This window comes from Sapajus apella, unplaced genomic scaffold (assembly GCF_009761245.1).
Source record: "Sapajus apella isolate SASKATOON/1434 unplaced genomic scaffold, GSC_monkey_1.0 scaffold32, whole genome shotgun sequence".
In the NCBI taxonomy this organism is placed as follows: domain Eukaryota; kingdom Metazoa; phylum Chordata; class Mammalia; order Primates; family Cebidae; genus Sapajus; species Sapajus apella.
The window spans coordinates 4180066-4200584 of record NW_022436972.1 but is presented as its reverse complement, the minus strand read 5'-3'; the positions used below and the strand labels follow the sequence as shown (position 1 = coordinate 4200584).

Sequence of the window (20519 nt, the reverse complement as noted above, 5' to 3'; positions counted from 1 at the left end):
CTTGCCATGTTGTCCAGGATGGTCTCGAACTCCTGGCCTCAAGGGATTCTGATTGGTTTGGTCTGGAGTGTGGCTTGTGCTCTGGAAGTTTTAAAAGTATTCCTGGTGATTCTTAATGCTCAGCCAAGTTTGGAAACTAACGCTTTTTGGCGTCATCCTAACCAAAAGGACAAGAGAAGATGTTTATAGTTTAGATCAAATTAAGGCACTATGTATTTCAAGCTAATAATTTGACTCACTTTGCTGCATTGGCCACTTAGATTAGCCAAACAATTATTTTTTTTTTCACTGAATTTATAAATTTTGGCTGCTTTGACTAATTAATTAAGCAAAATGTTTGATTCCTTAAAACCATATGGCCACAAGCTCAAGTAAATTAAATTCACTGGGAACCAGCTATGATTGCGGGTATTTTGAACAATTTTGATTGTGGGTATCATGATACATTAGGTATGCATTATTTAATTCTATTCCAAAGAGTTACTAAGAAACTGGATATTCCATTAAAATGCTGGTAGTTTTAGATTTCTTTGATCAGTTCATCCAGTAAAAACTTGATTCTTCAAACTCCTATAGCTACAGTCTAAAGGAAATTGAATTTGTTGGGGACCAGCTAGGCTTTTCAGTGTAATTTAGAATATAAATTACTATAGAGTACACACATTATTTAATTCCTACACATCTGCCAACAAAGTGTGTGTTACATCAAAATGCCATTGTTGGAATGAAACTGATGCTGCTTTGTCCTTTGATCTCATTCTGGGGACTTTTGAAGGTGTGTAGGTTACTACTGGATTTGTACCACTGTTGGTTTATTACTAATGTCTTTTAAAAATTAATGAGCCTGTTGGTTAACTTAGTGCTTCGGGTCACACTGATCCATTAGATGAATCATGAGAGAGGTAGCACTCTTAGGCTGTATCAACTTCCTGTCAACATTTTCCGTTCGAGGCGTGAACTGCTAGATTAGAAAAAGGCCCTCACCCTTGTTGCCCAGAGTTCAGCATCTGGCCATGGGCCTGGGGCACCAGGTGCCACTTTAGTAGAGCAGAGCAAACCTTTCTGCAGTGCATCCATAGTTGGACAAAACAGAATGAAACAACCACTTGTCTCCAGACTCTAAAATACAAAAGAGTAATCAGGCAATGCTATGTGTATGGTTTATTTTCTGCATTGTAGAATAAGTTATTTGTTTAGTAGGTATGTATTTGTAAGGGGCAAAAAATGACATCGTTAGAACATGGGGAGCATATGAAAGTTATTTTAATTACATTTACTCTTTTTTTTTTTTTTTTTTTTTTAAACAGAGTCTTACTCTGTCACCCAGGCTGGAGTGCAGTGGCATGATCTCGGCTCACTGCAACCTCTTCCTCCCGGATTCAAGAGATTCTTGTGCCTCAGACTCCAGCTGGGACTATAGGTGTGCACCACCATGCCTGGCTAATTTTTCTGTATTTTTAGTAGAGATGGGGTTTCACCATGTTGGCCAGGCTGGTCTCAAACTCCTTACCTCAAGTGATTTGCCCACCTTGGCCTCCCAAAGTGCTGGGATTACAGGCGTGAGCCACCATGCCTGGCCTAATTTTCTCCTTCTGATAGTTTTATGAAAAAAGAAATTTGGGCTAAAGATTGAGTTTTTAAAAAATTTAGCTAATGATGGTCAAAAAGATAGAAAGAGAACTAGTATTTAGTCAATGCCTATTATGTGCAAGGTAAGCTCTTTTACTGTGCACAATTTTATTTCTTTTTTTTGTAGACACAAGGTCTTGCCATGTTGTCCAGGCTGGTCTCGAACTCCCGGCCTCAAGTGATCCGATCCTCCCACCTTGGCCTCCCAAAGTGTTGGGATTATAGGTATGAGCCACTGTGCCCAGCCCATCATCTCCTTTAATCCTTACAACTCCTCAAATAGACTCAGTCCCAATTCATAGACAGGATAACTGAGGTTTGGGGAGATAAAGTAATTTGCCCAAGTTTGCATGGTGTGAAGTCGCAGAAGTGGGATTTGAGCTCAAGTCAGTCTGCCCTAGGCCCTGTGACCTATCCTTATATCGTAGGGTGACCAACCATCCTGGTGTGCCCAGGACTGAGGGATTTCCCGGAAGGTGAGACTTTGTTTTTAAACCATGACAGTCCTGGAAAGCCAGGAGGAGTTGATCACTCTACTTGGTAACCAGAGGTTACTGCTTCCTTAGCAAGCTAGGAAGATTCCAGGCCCTAGGTGAGTGTCTAATGGGAAGGACACATGGGAGGCCTGGATCTCTCACTTATTTCAGGATAAATGTACCCAGTCATGCGACATTCCCATTGGAGAAAGCAAGTTAATGGCGCTTCAGCCAAATTACACACTATATCCTCCTATCATGTAGGTCAAGGGTCAGTAAACTTTTCCTGTAAGGTTATTTTCAATCTTCAACTTAGGTTTTCCGTGTTGTGAGTTGCAGGATCTCTATCACAGCTGCTCAGCTCCATCATTGTAGTTTGAAGCAGCCATCGGCAATCCAAAAAGAACGAGCCTGGCTGTACTCTGAGCAACTTTTAGTCACCCAAACTGGAGGCGGGCTGGATTTGGCCCACAGATAGTTTGCCAAACCCTGATGTACATTATTAATAAAGCATCCTTTGCATAGATGGTGTATTTTTGAAGAATTATTTCTGGAAGTTACTTTAATTGGGGCATGGCCAGTGGGCAGTTGGGAGCTCTCTTTTGAACTAACCTGTTCATCAGTTAGCCATTTCTACTATTTTCTTTTCCTTTTTTTTTTTTTTTTTTTTTTTGAGACGGAGTCTTGCTCTGTCACCAGGCTGGAGTGCAGTGGCGCAATCTTGGCCCACTGCAACCTCTGCCTCCTGGGTTCAAGCAATTCTTCCGCCTCAGCCTCCTGAGTAGCTGGGACCACAGGCTCATGCCACCATGCCTGGCTAATTTTTTTGTATTTTTAGTGGAGACGGGGTTTCACCGTGTTGGCCAGGATGGTCTTGATCTCTTGACCTTGTGATCCACTCACCTTGGCCTCCCAAAGTGCTGGGATTACAGGTGTGAGCCACCTCGCAGCCTTTTTTTTTTTTTTGAGATAGGGTCTCACTTTGTTACCCACGGTGGCGTGCAGTGGCACCATTACCACGCACTGCAGCCTTGACCTCCCGTGCTCAAGCAATTCTGTCTCAGCCTCCCAAGAAGCTGGGACTACAGGCACAGGCCACCACATCTGGCTAATTTTTGTATTGTTTGTAGAGACAGGGTTTCACCATGTTGCCCAGCCTGGTGTCTAACTCCTGGACTCAAGCAACCCGCCCACCTCGGCCTTCCAAACTGCTGGTATTACAGGCGTGAGCCACCACACCCAGCCCTAATTCCTACTATTTTCTACTTTTAGACTATGGAATTTGACTTTTCTAATCCTACTCCAAAATCACACGGTGTGTGAGTGTGTAAAAGTGATGGTATGTGATCCTCTTCACAAATTTCTATTCCCTTCCTTTTGGGAAGGGACAAAAGAGAGACATTAGACACATTCATTTGAAAAATTGTTCTTTTCAACCACTTCTTTTATCTCCATACACCATTTAAAAAGTAATTCCTATTACATCTACACAAAGTTAAAATATATCAATTTGCTTCAATATAACATTTTATCTATAATGTGCCAGAAAAATATCACGACATTTTTCTGTACTGAAAAGCAAATACCACTTTTGCACTTGAGCTGCCTCTCCCATCCAATCATCATTCATGCACAACTTCATCACTCACTGGGTACTCACTGAGCACTCCCTCTTAGACACGCAGGTGCTCACAGATGTGCCCCAAAGAGGAGCAGCATGCAAAGCAACATGTCTTCAAATTCAAAAGTGACAGTAGGTTTGAAGACAAGAGAGGGGAAGAAATCCAAATTTGGAGGGAGACTAGCAAGTGGTGAGGCTTAGGCCCAGGGATAAGCCAAGCACAGGAGGGAGGGAATAAATAGATCAGCTCAGGAACAGAAGAGGAGCCCTGCCTTTAGAGACGGCAAAGGGTCATAAGGAGGATGCAATTATTAAAGTGACACAGAAGCCACTGTAGTTTCTCAAGCAGGAAATTGACAGTGACAAAAATGGTGCAGTGGCTCACACCTGTGATCCCAGCACTTAGGGAGGCCCAGGCAGGAGGACTGCTTGAGTCCAAGATTCAAGACCAGCCTGGGCAACATTGGGAGACTCTGTCTCTACAAAAAAATAAATAAAGTTATCGAGATGTGGTGGCTCACACCTGTGGTTAGGAGGCAGAGGTGGGAAGATTGCCTGAGACCAGGAGGTCAAGGCTGTAATGAGCTGAGTTCACACCACTGCACTATAGACTGGGCAACAGAGCAAGACCCTGTCTCAAAAGAAAAAAAAAAAAAAAAAAAAGCCAGGTGCTGTGGCTCAGGTCTGTAGTCCCAGAACTTTGGGAGGCCAAGGCTGCAAGGCTGGTTGATTGCTTGAGCCCAGGAGTTCAAGACCAGCCTGAGCAACATGGCAAAACCTCATCTCTACAAGACCTAAAAATTAGCCAGGCGTGGTGGAGCACCTATAGTCCCAGCTACTCAGGAGGCTTAGGTGGGAGGATCCTTTGGGCCTAAGTGGTTAAGGGTGCAGTGAACTGAGATCATGCCACTGCACTCCAGCCTGGGCAATAGAGTGACACCCTGTCTCAAACAATAACAAATAAAAAATAAATGGTGCTTTAGGCAGCCTGTTCCTGCCATGGGAGTTAAAAGATTCACTGGGGCTGGGTCAGCATGGGGCAGGCAAAATGGACAATAAAGGCAGGGTCCAAGAAGATTCTACAGGAATCAAGAGGATGATGGTGGTATCACCAATTCCAGAACAATTGAAAAGAAGTAGTGCTCATTTGAGAAAATGGTTCGCATCTTTCGCCTCTGCACATGTGGTTTTAGACTAATTTGCACAACAAAGTCATCGAGAGACTTGAAAACTGTTAGGTATCTTCTTGCTTCTCGAGGATGTTTATGGGCGGTTAGAGATGCATTATCTGTGTGGGTTTTATGCACTTCTCGTTACGGAGATGGTAGCTGAACCAGGCAAGGAGTGTCCTGTCCTTTTTGACATCCATTTGTGTAATGATCTCTGCCTACATCCTGCAGAGTTTCAAGAGCAACATCCTAGAATCATGTTTCTTCTGAGTACTCTGGCCATACAATGCACACACTTTCCGACAACATCCACATCAGACACTTCTCTGCTGATTCTAGGCTCCCAGATTGTGGCTTTTGAGTTATTTTGTGAACTGCCTAAATTGCCAGCCCTGGCTAGGCTGGCTTCTGAGCACAGTTTCTTCATTACTCAGGCTGTTGCTCTGTCCTGGCTCGATCTGTCTTGTCCATACCACACTGGTTTTTGAACTGTTGATTGGTAAGCTTGCACTTGACTTATGAGAACCAGCTTAAACTGCTTATGACCCTAAAAAAGATTTACTTAAAGAAGGTGTTGCAACAATTAAGAATATGTAGGGGAGGTGGCTCGAGCCTATAATCCCAGCACTTCGGGAGGCCAAGGTGGGCGGATCTTTAATAAAGATGGTTTAGTAAACACCGTCTTTATTAAAAATACAAAAATTAGCTGAGCATTGTGGCACACGCCTGTAGTTCCAGCTACTCGGGAGGCTGAAGCAGGAGAATCGCTTGAACCCAGGAGGTAGAGGTTGCAGTGAGCCAAGATTGTGCCACTGCACTCCAGCCTGACAACACAGCGAGACTCTGTCTCAAAAAAGAACAAAAAAAAGAATGTGTCAACACACACTTAAGATAAATATTTAGATAATGCATGAATTAAGCAAAGTACTGTTTTAGTTTGATGATAAAATCAGGATCAGCTAGTCACCTGATAACATTTCATAGCTGCTTAATTTATCAATGAAACTCACTGACTTCAATTTTCCAACCATACACTTGTAAGAAAGATATTAATATTAAAGATTATAGTGATATTCGGTAGAGAAGAAGACCATTATAAATAATTCGCTTCTTTATGCTTCAGTTGCTTTCCTCAATTATTTATGAAACAGCAACAAATACTATTAGTGCCGTTGGGAAAGCTGACATTATCCATTTCTTATTTAACAATGGAGTCATTAAAAAAGGGAAGAGAGAGAAAAAGCAGGCTGAGAGTAAGAAATTCATTATTGTAATTGATACAGATTCTAGTATCTTTTTTTTTTTTTTTTTTTTTTTTGAGACGAAGTCTCACTCAGTCACCCAGGCTGGAGTGTAGTGGTGTGATCTCTGTTCGCTGCAACCTCTGGCTCCTGGGTTCAAGTGATTTTCCTACCGCAGCCTCCCGAGTAGCTGGGATTACAGGCACCCACCACCACGCCTGGCTAACTTTTGTATATTTTCGGTAGAGATAGAGTTTCACCATGTTGGCCAGGCTGGTCTCAAACTCCTGGCCTCAGGTGATCCGCCCACTTTGGCCTCCCAAAGTGCTGGTACTACAGGCGTGAGCCACCGCGCTCAGCCAGATTCTAGTATCCTGACAGGCTGCATGTTTTCTTTGGTTAAAGGATATCAAAAGCCACTATGCAAGAGAATGGCATTTGTTGTCACCAAAGTAAACAATTTTTATATCTGTTTTCCATATGCAGGCATATGAGTTAAAAAAATATATGGCACATTGTAATTGTACATTTTGGGAAAACATGTAGCCTTACAACCATCATAATATGAAACGCATGTCTTATGCTACTAAATGTTTCATCACTGCTTTGAGAGTTCTGCATGCACAAAGGAGATGGAAATTAGTAGTCCTAAGAAATTTCAGTACCAGTAGGAATTCTGATATGGTCCAGATTAAAAGAACCACACCTGAATTGTCTCAGTTATGTGAAAGTTTATTTTATAACTGTTTCCAGAGCATGTGGTTCAAATATCACAACTTATCAAATATAAACCTCATTGCCAGGAAATTTTCCTTGAGGCTGACTGAGATTTTTAAAATTTTCTGATCTCACTAGGGATGGAAGTGTCTCCCTTCTTCCATAATCTCCAGGATTTTTCCTCTCTGTCCAAGAGAGGAAATTTTTTGTGGAGACAAAAGAGGAAAGTTTATCCCTGAACCCAGATAAACATGCTCAAATGAATACATTTCCAGAAAGTTCTTCATCAAAATTCAGACAAATTGAGAGTAGTTTTTAGAAACTGTCATTTCCTTACACTCTGATTAACAGTCATGCCTGCTAGGTAAGACGTTTACAATAAATTTTGTAAATCTCTGTATTCTGAGAAATCAGCTGTGGCATTAAGACTGGAATTAGAAGAAATAAATGAAAATAAGTAATCATTGATAATGTCTATGAAGTCCTAGCAGTGCTTAGCACACAGTATGTGCTCAGTAAATATTATTAAGTGTTAGCATCATAATGTTATTATGTGGGAATATTTTTATTTAATGAAAAATGGTACATATATATATTTATAAATGTGAACAGATATTTATAAATGTGAACAGGTATTTATATACAGAATAGGGATATATAAACAGAAAAGAGTCTGTCTTTCCTAATTCCCAGAAATAATCTTTGCTTGTGAATTAATTCATTGCTGTTTGCTATTTATTTGTTCTCCTATACAGAGAATTTGAAAGGAGAGCATACTAGTAGAGGTTGAAATGGCTCATTTATTTGCATTAATTATTAACTTTGAAGCCTTACCAAAATTGTTCTAATCTTAGCATTGAAGCAACTTTGGTCATTGATGAAATACCTAATCAATGAATTAAAATCACAAAATATGCTTCAGAATGCCACTGTTATCATGGAATAATGGAATGTGAGAAGGGACCTCACACATCATCCAGCACAATGCCCTCATTTCACAAGTGAGGAGCCTGAGGCCAGAAAAAGTAAGGGGACATGTCAGATCAGTCATTTCAAAACTGGACTTTTTCCTCCATATCCAGACTCTGGCCAGCTGTGTTACCTTTTTACCCCTCTATAAAAATCAAGTCTGGCCAGGTATGGTGGCTCATGCCTATAATCCCAGCACTTTGGGAGGCCGAGGTGGGAGGATCACTTGAGGTCAGGAGATTGAGACCAGCCTGGCCAAAATGGTGAAACCTCATCTCTACTAAAATTACAAAAATTAGGCGAGGGTGGTGGCTGACGCTTGTAATCCCAGCTACTCAGGAGGCTGAGGCACGAGAATTGCTTGAACTAGGAAGGCGGAGGTTGCAGTGAGCCGAGATTATGCCACTGCACTCCAGCTTGGGTGACAAAGTGAAACTCCATCTCGAACAAAACAAAACACCAAGTCTATCTGAATATGTGAGTCTGTGTGAATCCATTACAGTTGGATTGGCCTCTTTGGCCTCTTGGGAGTGATGGCCTTGACTACTTCTCAAATACATAGAAGAGAGGTTGATTCTAAAATGATGGAAAAGAAGGGGCCCCAACAAGCATCTCCCCTTAACCTCACCTGTTCTGCTCTCCTGTTATGGATATTGAAAAATATGTGGGTGTTCAGGAATATTACTTCACTTTAGAATAAAAAAGTCCATTGCTTTACTTTTGTTTTCTGAGTTGTTTTTATTTTGTTTCCCAGAGATAAGCTCTTTCTCTTTTGCCTACGCTGGAGTGCAGTGGTGCCATCATAGCTCACTGCAGCCTCAAATTCCTGGGCTCCGGTGATGCTCCTGCCTTAGCCCTGTGAGTAGCTGAGACTATAGGCAGTACCACTATGCCTTGATAATTATTATTATTATTATTATTATTATTTTTTTTTTTTTTTAGGAATGGGGTTTTCCTGTGTTGTCCAGGTTGGTCTTGAACTCCTGGCCTCAAGTGATCCTCCCACCTCAGCCATCCAAAGTGCTGAGATTACAGATGTGAGCCACCATGGCTAGCCACCAAGTATATTTTTAAATGAGGTTTTTGAAATAGGTCTTGTGAATTCTCTCTCATATCTAGGCCCCGCATTTTTAGTGAAATTGGTTATTGATGAGTTCAAGAAACCACTGGTCTCTGATTCTCATGTTCCAAATAGGTGGTCCACTTGTGCAGATTAGCCTGAAATTACATATGCAGAGCCTAAAATGGAGTAAGGGCTGGAGACTCCTCAAAGGCAGGGCATGGGTCCCCTTTATAGTTGTATAATCTCTAGGCCCAAGTGCAGCTTTTGGTCATTGTAGGTGCTCCATAAAGTTTGTTGGACAACTGAATGAAAGAGTAAACAAATTACATTTCTGGTTCCTCAAGTTTTTCATAGGAACAAGAGTGTCCTAATACCGAAGCAGGCATTTGTGTTTTCTTTTGCTTTTTTTTCTTTCTTCCTTTTTTTTTGAGACAGGGCCTTGCTCTGCTCTGTCATCCAGGCTGGGGTATAGTGGCACAATGCTGGTCCACTATAGCCTCAACCTCCTGGGCTCAAGCGATCTTCTCACCTCAGCCTCTCATGCAGCCACCACGCTGGCAAACCTTTTTGTATTTTTTGTAGTGATGGGGTCTTACTGTGTTGCCCAGGCTGGTCTTGAACTTGAGCTCAAGTGATCCACCCACCTTGGCTTCCCAAAGTGCTGGGATTACAGGCATTTGTGTTTTCTGAAGTGTGTCTCTCAAACTTGACGGTCTAATGGCTACTTCGGCGAGTCCAAAAAACCAACCAAACAAAAAACCAGAAAACGAAAAACCCTTTTAAACTCTTCTATCCTTTTCTAATAGTCACTGCATAGCATCTTCCCACGTGTAAAGGCGTATCCTTTGAACTGTAGTGAGGGACCTGGGCATGAGTCTCCGTACCGCACTAATTCCTCAGTATTCTATGTGGTTCAGAAATGTTGACCTATTTCTCTTGCTCATTACTGAGGCCGGTCAACTACCTTTCTTAGCGCCTCACTTCTTATGGACATATCTCTGGCAAAGCCCATTTCCAAGTGTCTTGCATGAGTGGAGACCTGTGTTGTATGGTGTCCTCAACAAGAAAAAATACACGTTTGCTTGCGAAATTTTAGACAATTTCCTTCTAACAGAGGCCCTTGCCTGCCTGTCTTTAGAATCTCAGCCTGCACTGGGCATGGTGGCTCACATCTGTAATCCCAGTGCTTTGAGAGGCTGAGGCAGGACGATCACTTGACGCCGGAAGTTCGAGACCAGCCTGGACAATACAGTGAGACTCTGTCTCTACAAAAATTTAAAAAAATAAATTAGCCAGCCATGGTGGCATACCAGTAGTAGTCCCAGCTACTCTGGAGGCTGAGGCAGGAGATCAAGGTTACAGTGAGCTACGATCATGCCACTGCACTCCAGCCTGGACAACAGAGACCCTATCTGTAAAATAAAGAAATAATAACAAAATTAGAATCCCAGCCTGACTTGTGACTAAATTTGTTCACAAAGTGGTGAGAGATGCTAACATTAAGTGCTGGTGTACATGCTGCTTCAGAGATGGCCCTTCCGACAACCATGTGTTGTGAAACTATTTTATGCATGTGGCCCACTAGCAGGAAAAGGCATTCTAGTCAGTACTGTCACGAGATCATGCAAAGGCACGACATATGTATATTTTAAAGAAGGAGCAACAGTTGGGAATGAACAAAAGACACAGCCAGGGCACCCTCAGAAGCCTATAATTATACTAGTAACCAAATCTGCCCATAGGAGAGCTCATTTTTAGAGAGGTGAAGCTGCATCTGAAGACATGTTTCTGAGACACGAATGGTGAGATTTCTTTACCTAGGCATTAGCAATAAAACATCTTTACGCTGATCACATCTTTCCCAGAGACATGAGAAAAGAACATGACTCACCTCATTGGTCTAAAAAGGACATTCTGCTTCCCTTCTTAAAACCTTCCGTGGTGTTGTTCCACTTTTGGTTTTGAATTATAGAAAGATGAATATTTTTGCCTGTGAGCCAAGAAGGCTGTGTGCCGTGTGTCTTTTATACAGCAGCTACACTTCACACACACACACACACACACACACACACACACACACACACACACACGTGGTTCTTTCCTGATTTTTCCTGTGGCATTTTAGAAATTTGCACTGGGATTTTTAACATTCATTTCTTCTGTCTCCAAGGCACCATCACGAGTCAGTGGAAGGAAAAACATTAACTTCACTTAAGGCTGGAGAAAGTTCGAACGACATGTCGAGAATCACCCAGTGACTCAGAATACCTGCTTGGGCAGTTTCTTCATCCGTTAGAAGGTTCCCTTTTCAAACAACAGGAGATATTTATTCATTTTGGAAGTCTCTTCTGCTGTGTTTCCAAATGGTCCACCTCTAGATTAAGGGGGGAAATCACCCAGTTTTCACTAGCTACCACAAGTCAACACAGTGAACATAAAAGCTTGTAAAAGATTATTCCCTCAAAGTAAATCTATAGTTGGTTATTATCACGCTTGAGAAGTGTTTTTGGAAGTGAGCTCACGCTTTTCAAGTTGATTTCATGGCACAAGTCTGTGACCTCATGACCGCCCCACATGCACCCCAACAGTGTCCCTGCAAGATAAAGGCCCTGGAGGAGCAAGACCAACATCATCGCCTACCTGACATTTAAAAATTTTCTCAACTTTGGGTGAAAGCTGGCTTTTCAAATATCTGGGTCACCACTTTTTCAGTCTTTTCCTAGATGCTTGCATTGTAGAAAAATGTTAGCTAGAGAAGGCAATTTAACAAACACTTCCACACTCCAGCAGTTTAGGATATCACCTCTGGGGCAGCTCATGTTATTACTCAACTCATGGTAACTCTTGGTTCTAAATGAAAAGTTTCCCTTTTTAATGTTTAGCTGTGGTTGAATTTTGTATTTTCTCTGAATCAATAAAATAATCTTAGAAGTTGGTTGGCATCTTCTCAGTTTTCCTGCTCCTGTTGGGGCACAAAAAGTCTCTCTGCCTCTATTTTACTCTTTGCATGTTAAGCAATCCTAGTTCCCTTACCTCCTCTAATCCTTTCCTCTCTCCCTCCAGCTGATGGCTCCTCTCTGTGCCTGCTGGGGAGGTCCTGACTGCATTCTCTGGGGTAGTTCAGGAATCTACCCTCACCAGTAGCCCTCACTCTCCAAAACAAAAACAAGACAACTCTTTGCTTGGTACATTATTATGCTAAAAATAAAATAAAATAAAGAAAAAAAGAAGCACAAAATGACTCACACACATTCCCCCAGACTAACAGGAGGAGAGTGACTCACCTTCCCTCCTCAGCACGTATCGCTTATGTTTTATGGGTTAGGACATGGAATCATGTGCAGGTTTCTCTGCCACTTTCTAGAGCCAGTTAAATTCTAAGATCCTCTAAGGTTTAGTAGTCATAAACTGATAATATTAAGTGCTTAGGCATCAAATATAGTAATGAAATGAAAATATGTCTTCCATGAAGACACTGGCTACGACAATGCCCAGCGAAGAAAATCCCTGGAATCTTAACATGGTGATTTCTCGTTGCTTACCGAATGTGTGGGTTTCCGTTCACTGACGATGTTCACATGAGCTACTCCTAGTGCACATGACAAAGAGAACTCAAGAAGGCAAACTTTCGTTACAAGTTGAAGGGAAAAGAAACCAGGCTGATAACAATTTCTATAGATTTATCTTTTTGACAAGTTTAAAATATATATTTAAAATACAATTTATAAAATGCTTAATCTGCTGACTCTGGAGCCTTCAGTGCAGGGTGGGGTGGGGGTGGGCAGCTCCCCCTACACCAGCAGAGCAAGACTGCAGGGGTGCGGCTCTCCCTCCCACGCCCTTCTGTTCAGACATCCAATGGACCTCGTGCATCCCTGCAATCACACTAGTTTCTATAGATTTTAGATATGAGAAATTACAGACACTGGCTTCAGTTAGTAAAAAGCAAGAGCTTGGGCTTTTTGATCCTTTAATTAAAGTTCTTCAAACACAACCTTTAACAGCTCAATATTTTTTTTTTTTTTTTTTTTGAGACGGAGTTTCGCTCTTGTTACCCAGGCTGGAGTGCAATGGCGAGATACCGGCTCACCGCAACCTCCGTCTCCTGGGTTCAGGCAATTCTCCTGCCTCAGCCTCCTGAGTAGCTGGGATTACAGGCACGTGCCACCATGCCCAGCTAATTTTTTGTATTTTTAGTAGAGACGGGGTTTCACCATGTTGACCAGGATGGTCTCGATCTCTTGACCTCGTGATCCACCCGCCTCGGCCTCCCAAAGTGCTGGGATTACAGGCTTGAGCCACTGCGCCCGGCCAACAGCTCAATTTCTAAAATTATTTCATAAAAGGAGGAGAGTGAACAATCCTCCATGTGTATGTTCTGCAGGACAAAGCTTATCACCAATTACTAAAGCAGGAAAGTGCAGCTTGTCAGTAAGACCTTAGTGGAGAAGTGGTGGGGGATGGGGGATGGAGAATATGAAAATGTCATTAAGGATGACAGCCTAGGCACAATAAAAGATACAGCACTCCAGAGCAGCCCAGCAAAAATGAGAGGTGGCAAAGCTACTTTTTTGTCTGTGAAATTTGCGTTTGTTTCATACCCTCTACTAATGCCATCTGAGTCCCTCCGAAGCACCTCACCTTCTGTTGTCTCTATTTCAGCCTAAAGACACCCCAATTATGGTGTGCACTCCAGGTATTTAAATCTACTGAAGGTGGGGAGCAGGGAAGGAGTTTTGCTCTTGTTGCCCAGGCTGGAGTGCAATTGTGCAATCTCGGCTCACTGCAGCTTCCGCCTCCAGGGTTCAAGGGGTTATCCTGCCTCAGCCTCCTGAGTAGCTGGGATTACAGGTGCCTGTTACCACGCTCAACTAATTTTATTTATTTATATTTTATTTTTACTAGAGAAGGGGTTTCACCATGTTGGCCAGGCTGGTCTTGAACTCCTGACCTCAGGTGATCCACCTGCCTCGACCTCCCAAAGTGCTGGGGTCACAGGCGAAAGCCACGGCGCCCTGCCCGCAGCTATTTCAATCCGAATCTGTTTAACCGGAAACATCAATTAAAACAAAAATGGATTTCCCACAACCAATACCAATTCCTGTGGCCACTCTCATCTGATCGCTTTTCTCCACACACCAAAAAAAAAAAAAAAAAAAAAAGCAAGGAATAGAGCACACAACCTCTTTTCATGTTCTCTTAGTAAACCCTGGGTTCTGGTAGGACCCTGTGTCAACATCCTGCTGTCTGCTCTCATCCTGTTTAGGGTAGCCAGATTTTATAATTTTAAAACACCAACTGGTCCGATGTATAGTTCAATCTATTAATGGCCATTTTTTTTTTTAGAACATCTTAAATTTTTAATCTTTTCTTTACAGGTTACCTAGACCACTTTTGATTAAGAAAACTGTAGAAAGTTAGTAACTGCCACAAGGGAACGCCAGGCGGTGGCATGTATGAATCTCTAGAGTCCTGCTTTAAGGGGTGTCTAAATGCACTGCACGGGGTCTCTGCTCACACTTGCTGGAACCAATCGTGGCAGATTTTAGTCCACAGGTCGCTTTTCCCCGTATTTCCTTGTAAACTCTTCAGCATTCTTACAGAATTTTTTACGGTCCTTAGAGTATTCCTCAGCTAGGTCAGCGCGAAGCGGGTGCTCAGGCTGGGGGTCATTCACCAGTGCTATGAGGGACTGGATTACTTGGTCGGTTTTGGTTGCCGGCTTCCAGTTTTCAGCACTAATTACTGGCAGACAGACCTGCCCCTTTTCGTCGATGTTCGGGTGATAGATCTTTGTTTTAAATGTGATCTTCGGTGGTTTGAATGGGTACTCGGCTGGAAAGTTGATTTCGATTCTGAAGGCCCCCTTATCATATGGAGGGTTGTCAGGAACAATAAGCCCTTGCCAAGTAAATAAATTAGCTTCATCAACCTGGATGTTACGGAAGTTTTCCATTCTACAGTTGCGGATTTCTTCAAGCTCCTTCATCAGCCTGCTGCTGGCCGCCATCTTGGAGTTGGTGCTGCTCCTTTCCCAGAATGCATCGCGGTAACGGCCACTTTTAATAGTTGCATATGAACACACTCAAATAAAATTCTGATGTGGCAGTTTGAACTTCCGCTGAGCAAAGTAACTTAGCCATTGGTTAGAGTGATCATCCACAAACCTACATATGTAATTTTTGTTTTTGTTTTTGAGCCGGAGTCTCGCTCTGTTGCCCAGGCTGGAGCGCACCATTTCGGCTCACTGCAACCTCTGCCTCCCGGGTTCACGCATTCTCTTGCCTCGGCCTCCCAAGTAGCTGGATTACAGGCACACCCCACCATGCCCAACTTTTTTTTTTTTTGTATTTTTAGTAGAGACAGGGTTTCACCATGTTGGCCAGGCTGGTCTCCAACTCCTGACCTCAAGTCATCCGCCCACGTTGGCCTCCCAAAGTGCTGGGATTACAGATATGAGCCACTGCGCCCGGCCTTACACATTATAATTCTACCTGCATATTCACCTGTTGCCTGACTGAAGACTGATATTATATTTAGATCAGATTGCTCATCTTGCATTTCACAGCACAAAGTGAGATCCTTGGTGTTTAAATATGTTTCCTGAAGAATTTCTGTTAATCCAGTTCATGTTCTCAACAGGAAGTAATTCAGACATGGGAAATGATAAAATGTATGAACTGAGAGCCAAAGATGATAATGAATAGAGGTTAAATATATAAAAATACTCATGCAAAGGGATAGAAATAATATATTTTGAGGCATTTTCACAAAAAGTTGTCACATTAGAGTACAAATGTAATTTTCAGATATAACTCACTTTGTAAACGATTTAATATACTGAAACCTGTCATTTTAATTATAAAATGGGACTTGAATTTCTGTAGAACAAGTATTATACCCAGAACGACATGAAAAGTTCAGTAAGAAGGCAGCAAAACTTATTTAAAAATCACATATTTAAAGGTAAGATGATCTTTTACAATAAATTATTAATGTTACTACTCAAAATAAGTTATGGAATAAGAATACAAAGTAGAGTTATTTTTATATTTGGCATAAGAACTAAGGAGCTTAAAAAGAAAAGCAGTATTAGAACAACAAAAAATGGGATAGCAGTCACTTGGCTTCAATAAGCCTTCTCTGCAATATTCTGTAAGAAGAGAATATACAAGTTGCATTTTTTAAAGTTACCTTGTTGTGGAAGCTTCTGAATTTTGGAAATGAGTGGTTGATCTTGATCAAAGCCTGGAAGAAACACAGACATTGTGAGTCAAAATGTAACAGGATAAGCAGAGAGTTCTCTTATCTATAGATAAAATCACCACCTGAGCATGGGCTGTGTAGACCAGGGTTAGAAAAGAAGTCCAACTGGCAGGAAAATAAGGTGGGAGTCAGAGAGCAAATAAGATTGCAGCAGATGTCAGGATACAGAAAACAACTGAACAGGTAAGAATTCAAAATAGTATGTTTATATGGCCTGTATTCCCCGACTAAAAGCTCCATGTGGGCAGGAATTATAATTTTATCCACTGCTGTATCCCCAGCTTCTGGGCCAGTGTCTGGCTTATGAAGGTGCTCCAAACATTCCCACTCACCACCCCTCACTTTTGTGTAAGCCTCGACTGAAATCCACACTTTTTTTTTTTTTTTTTTTTGAGACGAAGTTTCCTTCTTCTCATCCAGGCTGGAGTGCAGTGGCATGATTTTGGCTCACTGCAACCTCCGCCTCCCAGGTTTAAGCTATTCTCCTGCCTCAGCCTCCAGAGTAGCTGGGATTACAGGCATGCGCCACCACACCCAGCTAATTTTTTTATTTTTAGCAGAGACTGGGTTTCACCATTTTGGCCAGGCTGGTCTTGAACTTCTGACCTCAGGTGATCTGCCCATCTGGGCCTCCCACAGTGCTGGGATTACAGGCATGAACCATCAGGCCCGGGCCATAAATATTTGATGAGTGAATAAACATAAGCTGAAGTTTCAGAAGATAGATTTGTCACAGAAAATTAAGTCCCACAAGTAAGTGATGGACACCTAAACAGTACTATGGTAAGTGTTGGCATGTAATGCAAAAGTAACTGTTATCTAAGCCTCAGTAATAAGGGATGAGAACGAATGGCGCTGGGTGGGGAGGAGCAACTGTCTTTGGGAAGAAGGCATTAGAGGTGGTATTGAATGGTGAGTAGTGGGAAAGGCAGGGACTGGAACCCAATGCCAGGCTCTGGGCCTTGTATTCCATTCCCAAGCACCCTGAGAACAGGAACCACTTCACCTACCTTTGAATGCCAAGCACCTGTCTCACTGTGTTTCTAGTTGGTGCTCAATAAATGTCCATGAATTGATAAGTAGACAACTGGGATCCAGGCAGTGCATGCAGTGGAGCTGCAGGATCAGCATGCTGGCCGGGACCAGCCAGGGAATCAGCCAGGGCCTATTTCCTTGCTCTCTGTCTCATCTACTTGAACAACTGTGGCCAATCCAGGATGGGCACTGTCACAGTGTGGCCTGAGAACTTCTCCCCAAGGATTAAACATTAAAATGTCAACCCTCAGGCCCCGTTGGGACTTCTTGAATCAAAATCCTGAGTGAGAGGACAGAAACTGGAATGTAAATCAGGTATCCAAGAACTAGGCACTGTGGCTCATGCCTGTAATCCTAGCACTTTGGGAGGCTGGGGCAGGAGGATTGCCCACCCTGGGCAACATAGTGAGATCTGGTCTCCACAAATAAAAAAATAAAAATTAGGTGGGCAAGGTGACACACACCTGTAACCCTAGCTACTTGGACCAGGAAGATCATTGAGCTCAGGAGGTTGAGGCTGCAGTGAGCTGTGATTGACTGCACTCCAGAAACTGAAATTCTAAGAGCAAGAGAAACAACTGTTTTGGGTGGGCACTGTGGGCCAGGTACTGTTCAAGGTACTTTCACATATAGTCATTTATTTATTTTTAAATTTGCTGTAAACTCTCAGCAGACACATATAGTAATTTAATATGTAATAATCCACAGAGGTAGTTTGATTACAACTATCTGTGTTTGAGGACACGCGCTCAGGGATAGTAGATGACTTGCTTAACACTTCATGGCAAGTAACTACTGGGATCCAAATTCCTGAGCTTAATTTCAGAGACTCTCCTATATCTCCTGGCACCTTAGGGAAATTCAGAATCCAGAAAACCAGGACATTATGCTGTGCCTGTCTTCAGGAAGTGTACAGTCAGCCTCTGTTGGTTGAATCTGCCTAAATGAATCTCTGGAAATCGAGAGCTGAGGTTATAACATTTCATAATTCTAGATCCTAGAGTGTCAGAGTCAATCTATGACTTTAAAAATCCTAGTAAGTCCAAGCACTGGGTACAGTGGTTTGTCTGAATCCGTACTAGAAAATTCACATGTGCAGAGTGGACAAGTGCCTTAACAGAGTGAAGGCAGAGGTGGGGGAAGACAGCTGGAGAGGTGCAGACTGTCACCCCGACACCTAACACTGCTGTTGGCTCCAGCCAATAGTCCCACCCAGGGTGTCCCCGCCTTTTCATGTTTCAGAGACGCCCAAAGTCCAGCTTTCCATCTGGAACATCATGATTTTGAAATATCCATAACTAATTCAAAAGTTTAAACTACACCCCCCAGGCCAAACAAACAGGTCTGGAAGACAAGTTCAGGCCCATGGAGCTCCAGCATGCACCCTCTGGTTGGGAACAGAGAAATCCCAGGGCATTAAGCTACATAAAGTAACCGGGATATGGTTTAGTGAAAACGGTTTCCATCAGAACCTGTCTGTGCATCGGTTGGCATGAAGGTGTATCCCTACCACTATTTTTGGTTTAATTTAGGAAAATATGCATTGCATCATCTTTTGATTTTATACAAGTGTATCACATGTGGCCTGAAGGCCCAATTTTTGTAAATTGGAATTGCATCTTTCTATCACCCTACCTTCCCACCATAAGGATGCCTCATTCTGGTTTTTGAGTGATCGTCAATGGGCACTGGGCAATTTTAAATGTACGATTCCCCGGCCTTTCAGTTTATTTCATTCTTTTGAGACAAGGTCTGGTGGGAGTGCAGTGGTGCTATCTCAGCTCACTGCAGCCTCCACTTCCTAGGCAGCGCATCCAATGGAGCTGCAGGATCAATCAGCATGCTGGCCGGGACCAGCCAGGGCATCAGCCAGGGCCTGTTTCTTTGTTCTCTGTCTCATCATGCCATCCTCCTTCCTCAGCTTCCCTGGTAGCTGGGACTACAGGTGTGCACCACCATGCCCGGCTAATCTTGTATTTTTTTAGAGATGGAATGTCGCCATGTTGCCCAGGCTGGTCTTGAACTCCTGGACTCAAATGATCCCTTCCGCCTCGGCCTCCCAAAGTGCTAGGATTACAGGCGTTAAGTCACTACACCAGGCTGCCCCAGTTTATTTTAAAGGAAAATAGAGTAAACTCTCAGGGGGAAGAACCTCCAGTTTAATAACACTCTGTATTGTATCTGCTTTACAGTAATCGTATTGGAGATTTTCTAGATGGGACTTCTCTGTACTGAAGCCTTAAACCTGCTGTTTATCGCAGAAGTTATCCATATCTGTCTGTCTCTCACACACATGCACAAAAACTAGATGATGTGTGATTTCCTATATATGACACGATAACATTCTAAAACAGTCTAGAACAACGAATTGAGTTTTATCATGGCTATCATTTAATGATTTTATCATGTTACTTTATGTTGAATGGCAATGGAATAATTAATTAGGTTTTGTTGTTGTTTTTAATACCTTCACAGTCTAAATAATAAACCACTCTCCCAACACTGGCATCGCTTTAGAAGAGATTTTCTTACCTATTTCATGGCACAAAAAGGTGCCTCTCCCTCTGTGTCCTAATTTCTGCAACGTGTGTGCGTTTATTGCGTGTCATCAAGCGAGGCAATGCTAACCTAGCAAAGCAGAAATCATCAGCAGAGCAAATTAATGCAATGTCACCCGCTGACCGATGTTAAACGCGGCAGAGACGCACAAGCATCCGCGTGAATGGATTAAAAAGGCACTTACAGGGATGACCCGCAAAGATCCTAGTTTCAAGACACAACAAAAAGCCTCCAGGACGTGAAGCCGGCAGGTTCTAGTCTCATTTATTTTCATGGCTATGTTTTTTTTTTTTTTTTTAATTGTAGTTTTCCACTGTAAAACCAAAGAGCATCAAAGGAGAAGAACAGCTTCCCCACTCTCGGAAGCCTCGCGGAGCCGAGTTCCCCCGAGCGCCCGACCCTGCCTGCGCCGCCGCCACCGCCGCAGCCACCACCGCCGCCGCGGCCGGGAAGCTGGGCTAAGCTGGGCTGGGCTGGGCTGGGCTGGGCTGGGCTGGGCTGGGCGGGCAGGGGCGGGCCGGGGCGTGGCGGGCGTCGGCAATTATTTATTTAGCGGCTGCATAAAAGCTCTGCGGCGCTCGCGAAACCCAAAGACGCCTTCTAGGTAGCAAGGCGCTCCTATCCGTCCAGCAGCTCCCGGGCTTGGGAGAAACTGAGGAACTCGCCTCGCCCGCCCGCCGCTCCCCGGGGCCGCGTGTCCACCCTTGGCGCTCGTCTTACCTGCCCCTCCCCACTTTCTACCCCAATCTCCGCCCGCCCCGCTTTCCACTCTCC

General features: G+C 43.2%; 1 protein-coding gene across 1 annotated transcript; it reads right to left on the bottom strand.

Annotated features, from left to right (window-relative positions):
- Window positions 1–14217: 14217 nt before the first annotated feature.
- Window positions 14218–15114, bottom strand: UBE2L5 (ubiquitin conjugating enzyme E2 L5). Its single transcript, XM_032294409.1, has one exon. The coding sequence runs from the start codon at window positions 14893–14895 to the stop codon at window positions 14431–14433; it is 465 nt and encodes a 154-aa protein (XP_032150300.1). The 5' UTR covers window positions 14896–15114; the 3' UTR covers window positions 14218–14430.
- Window positions 15115–20519: the final 5405 nt, after the last annotated feature.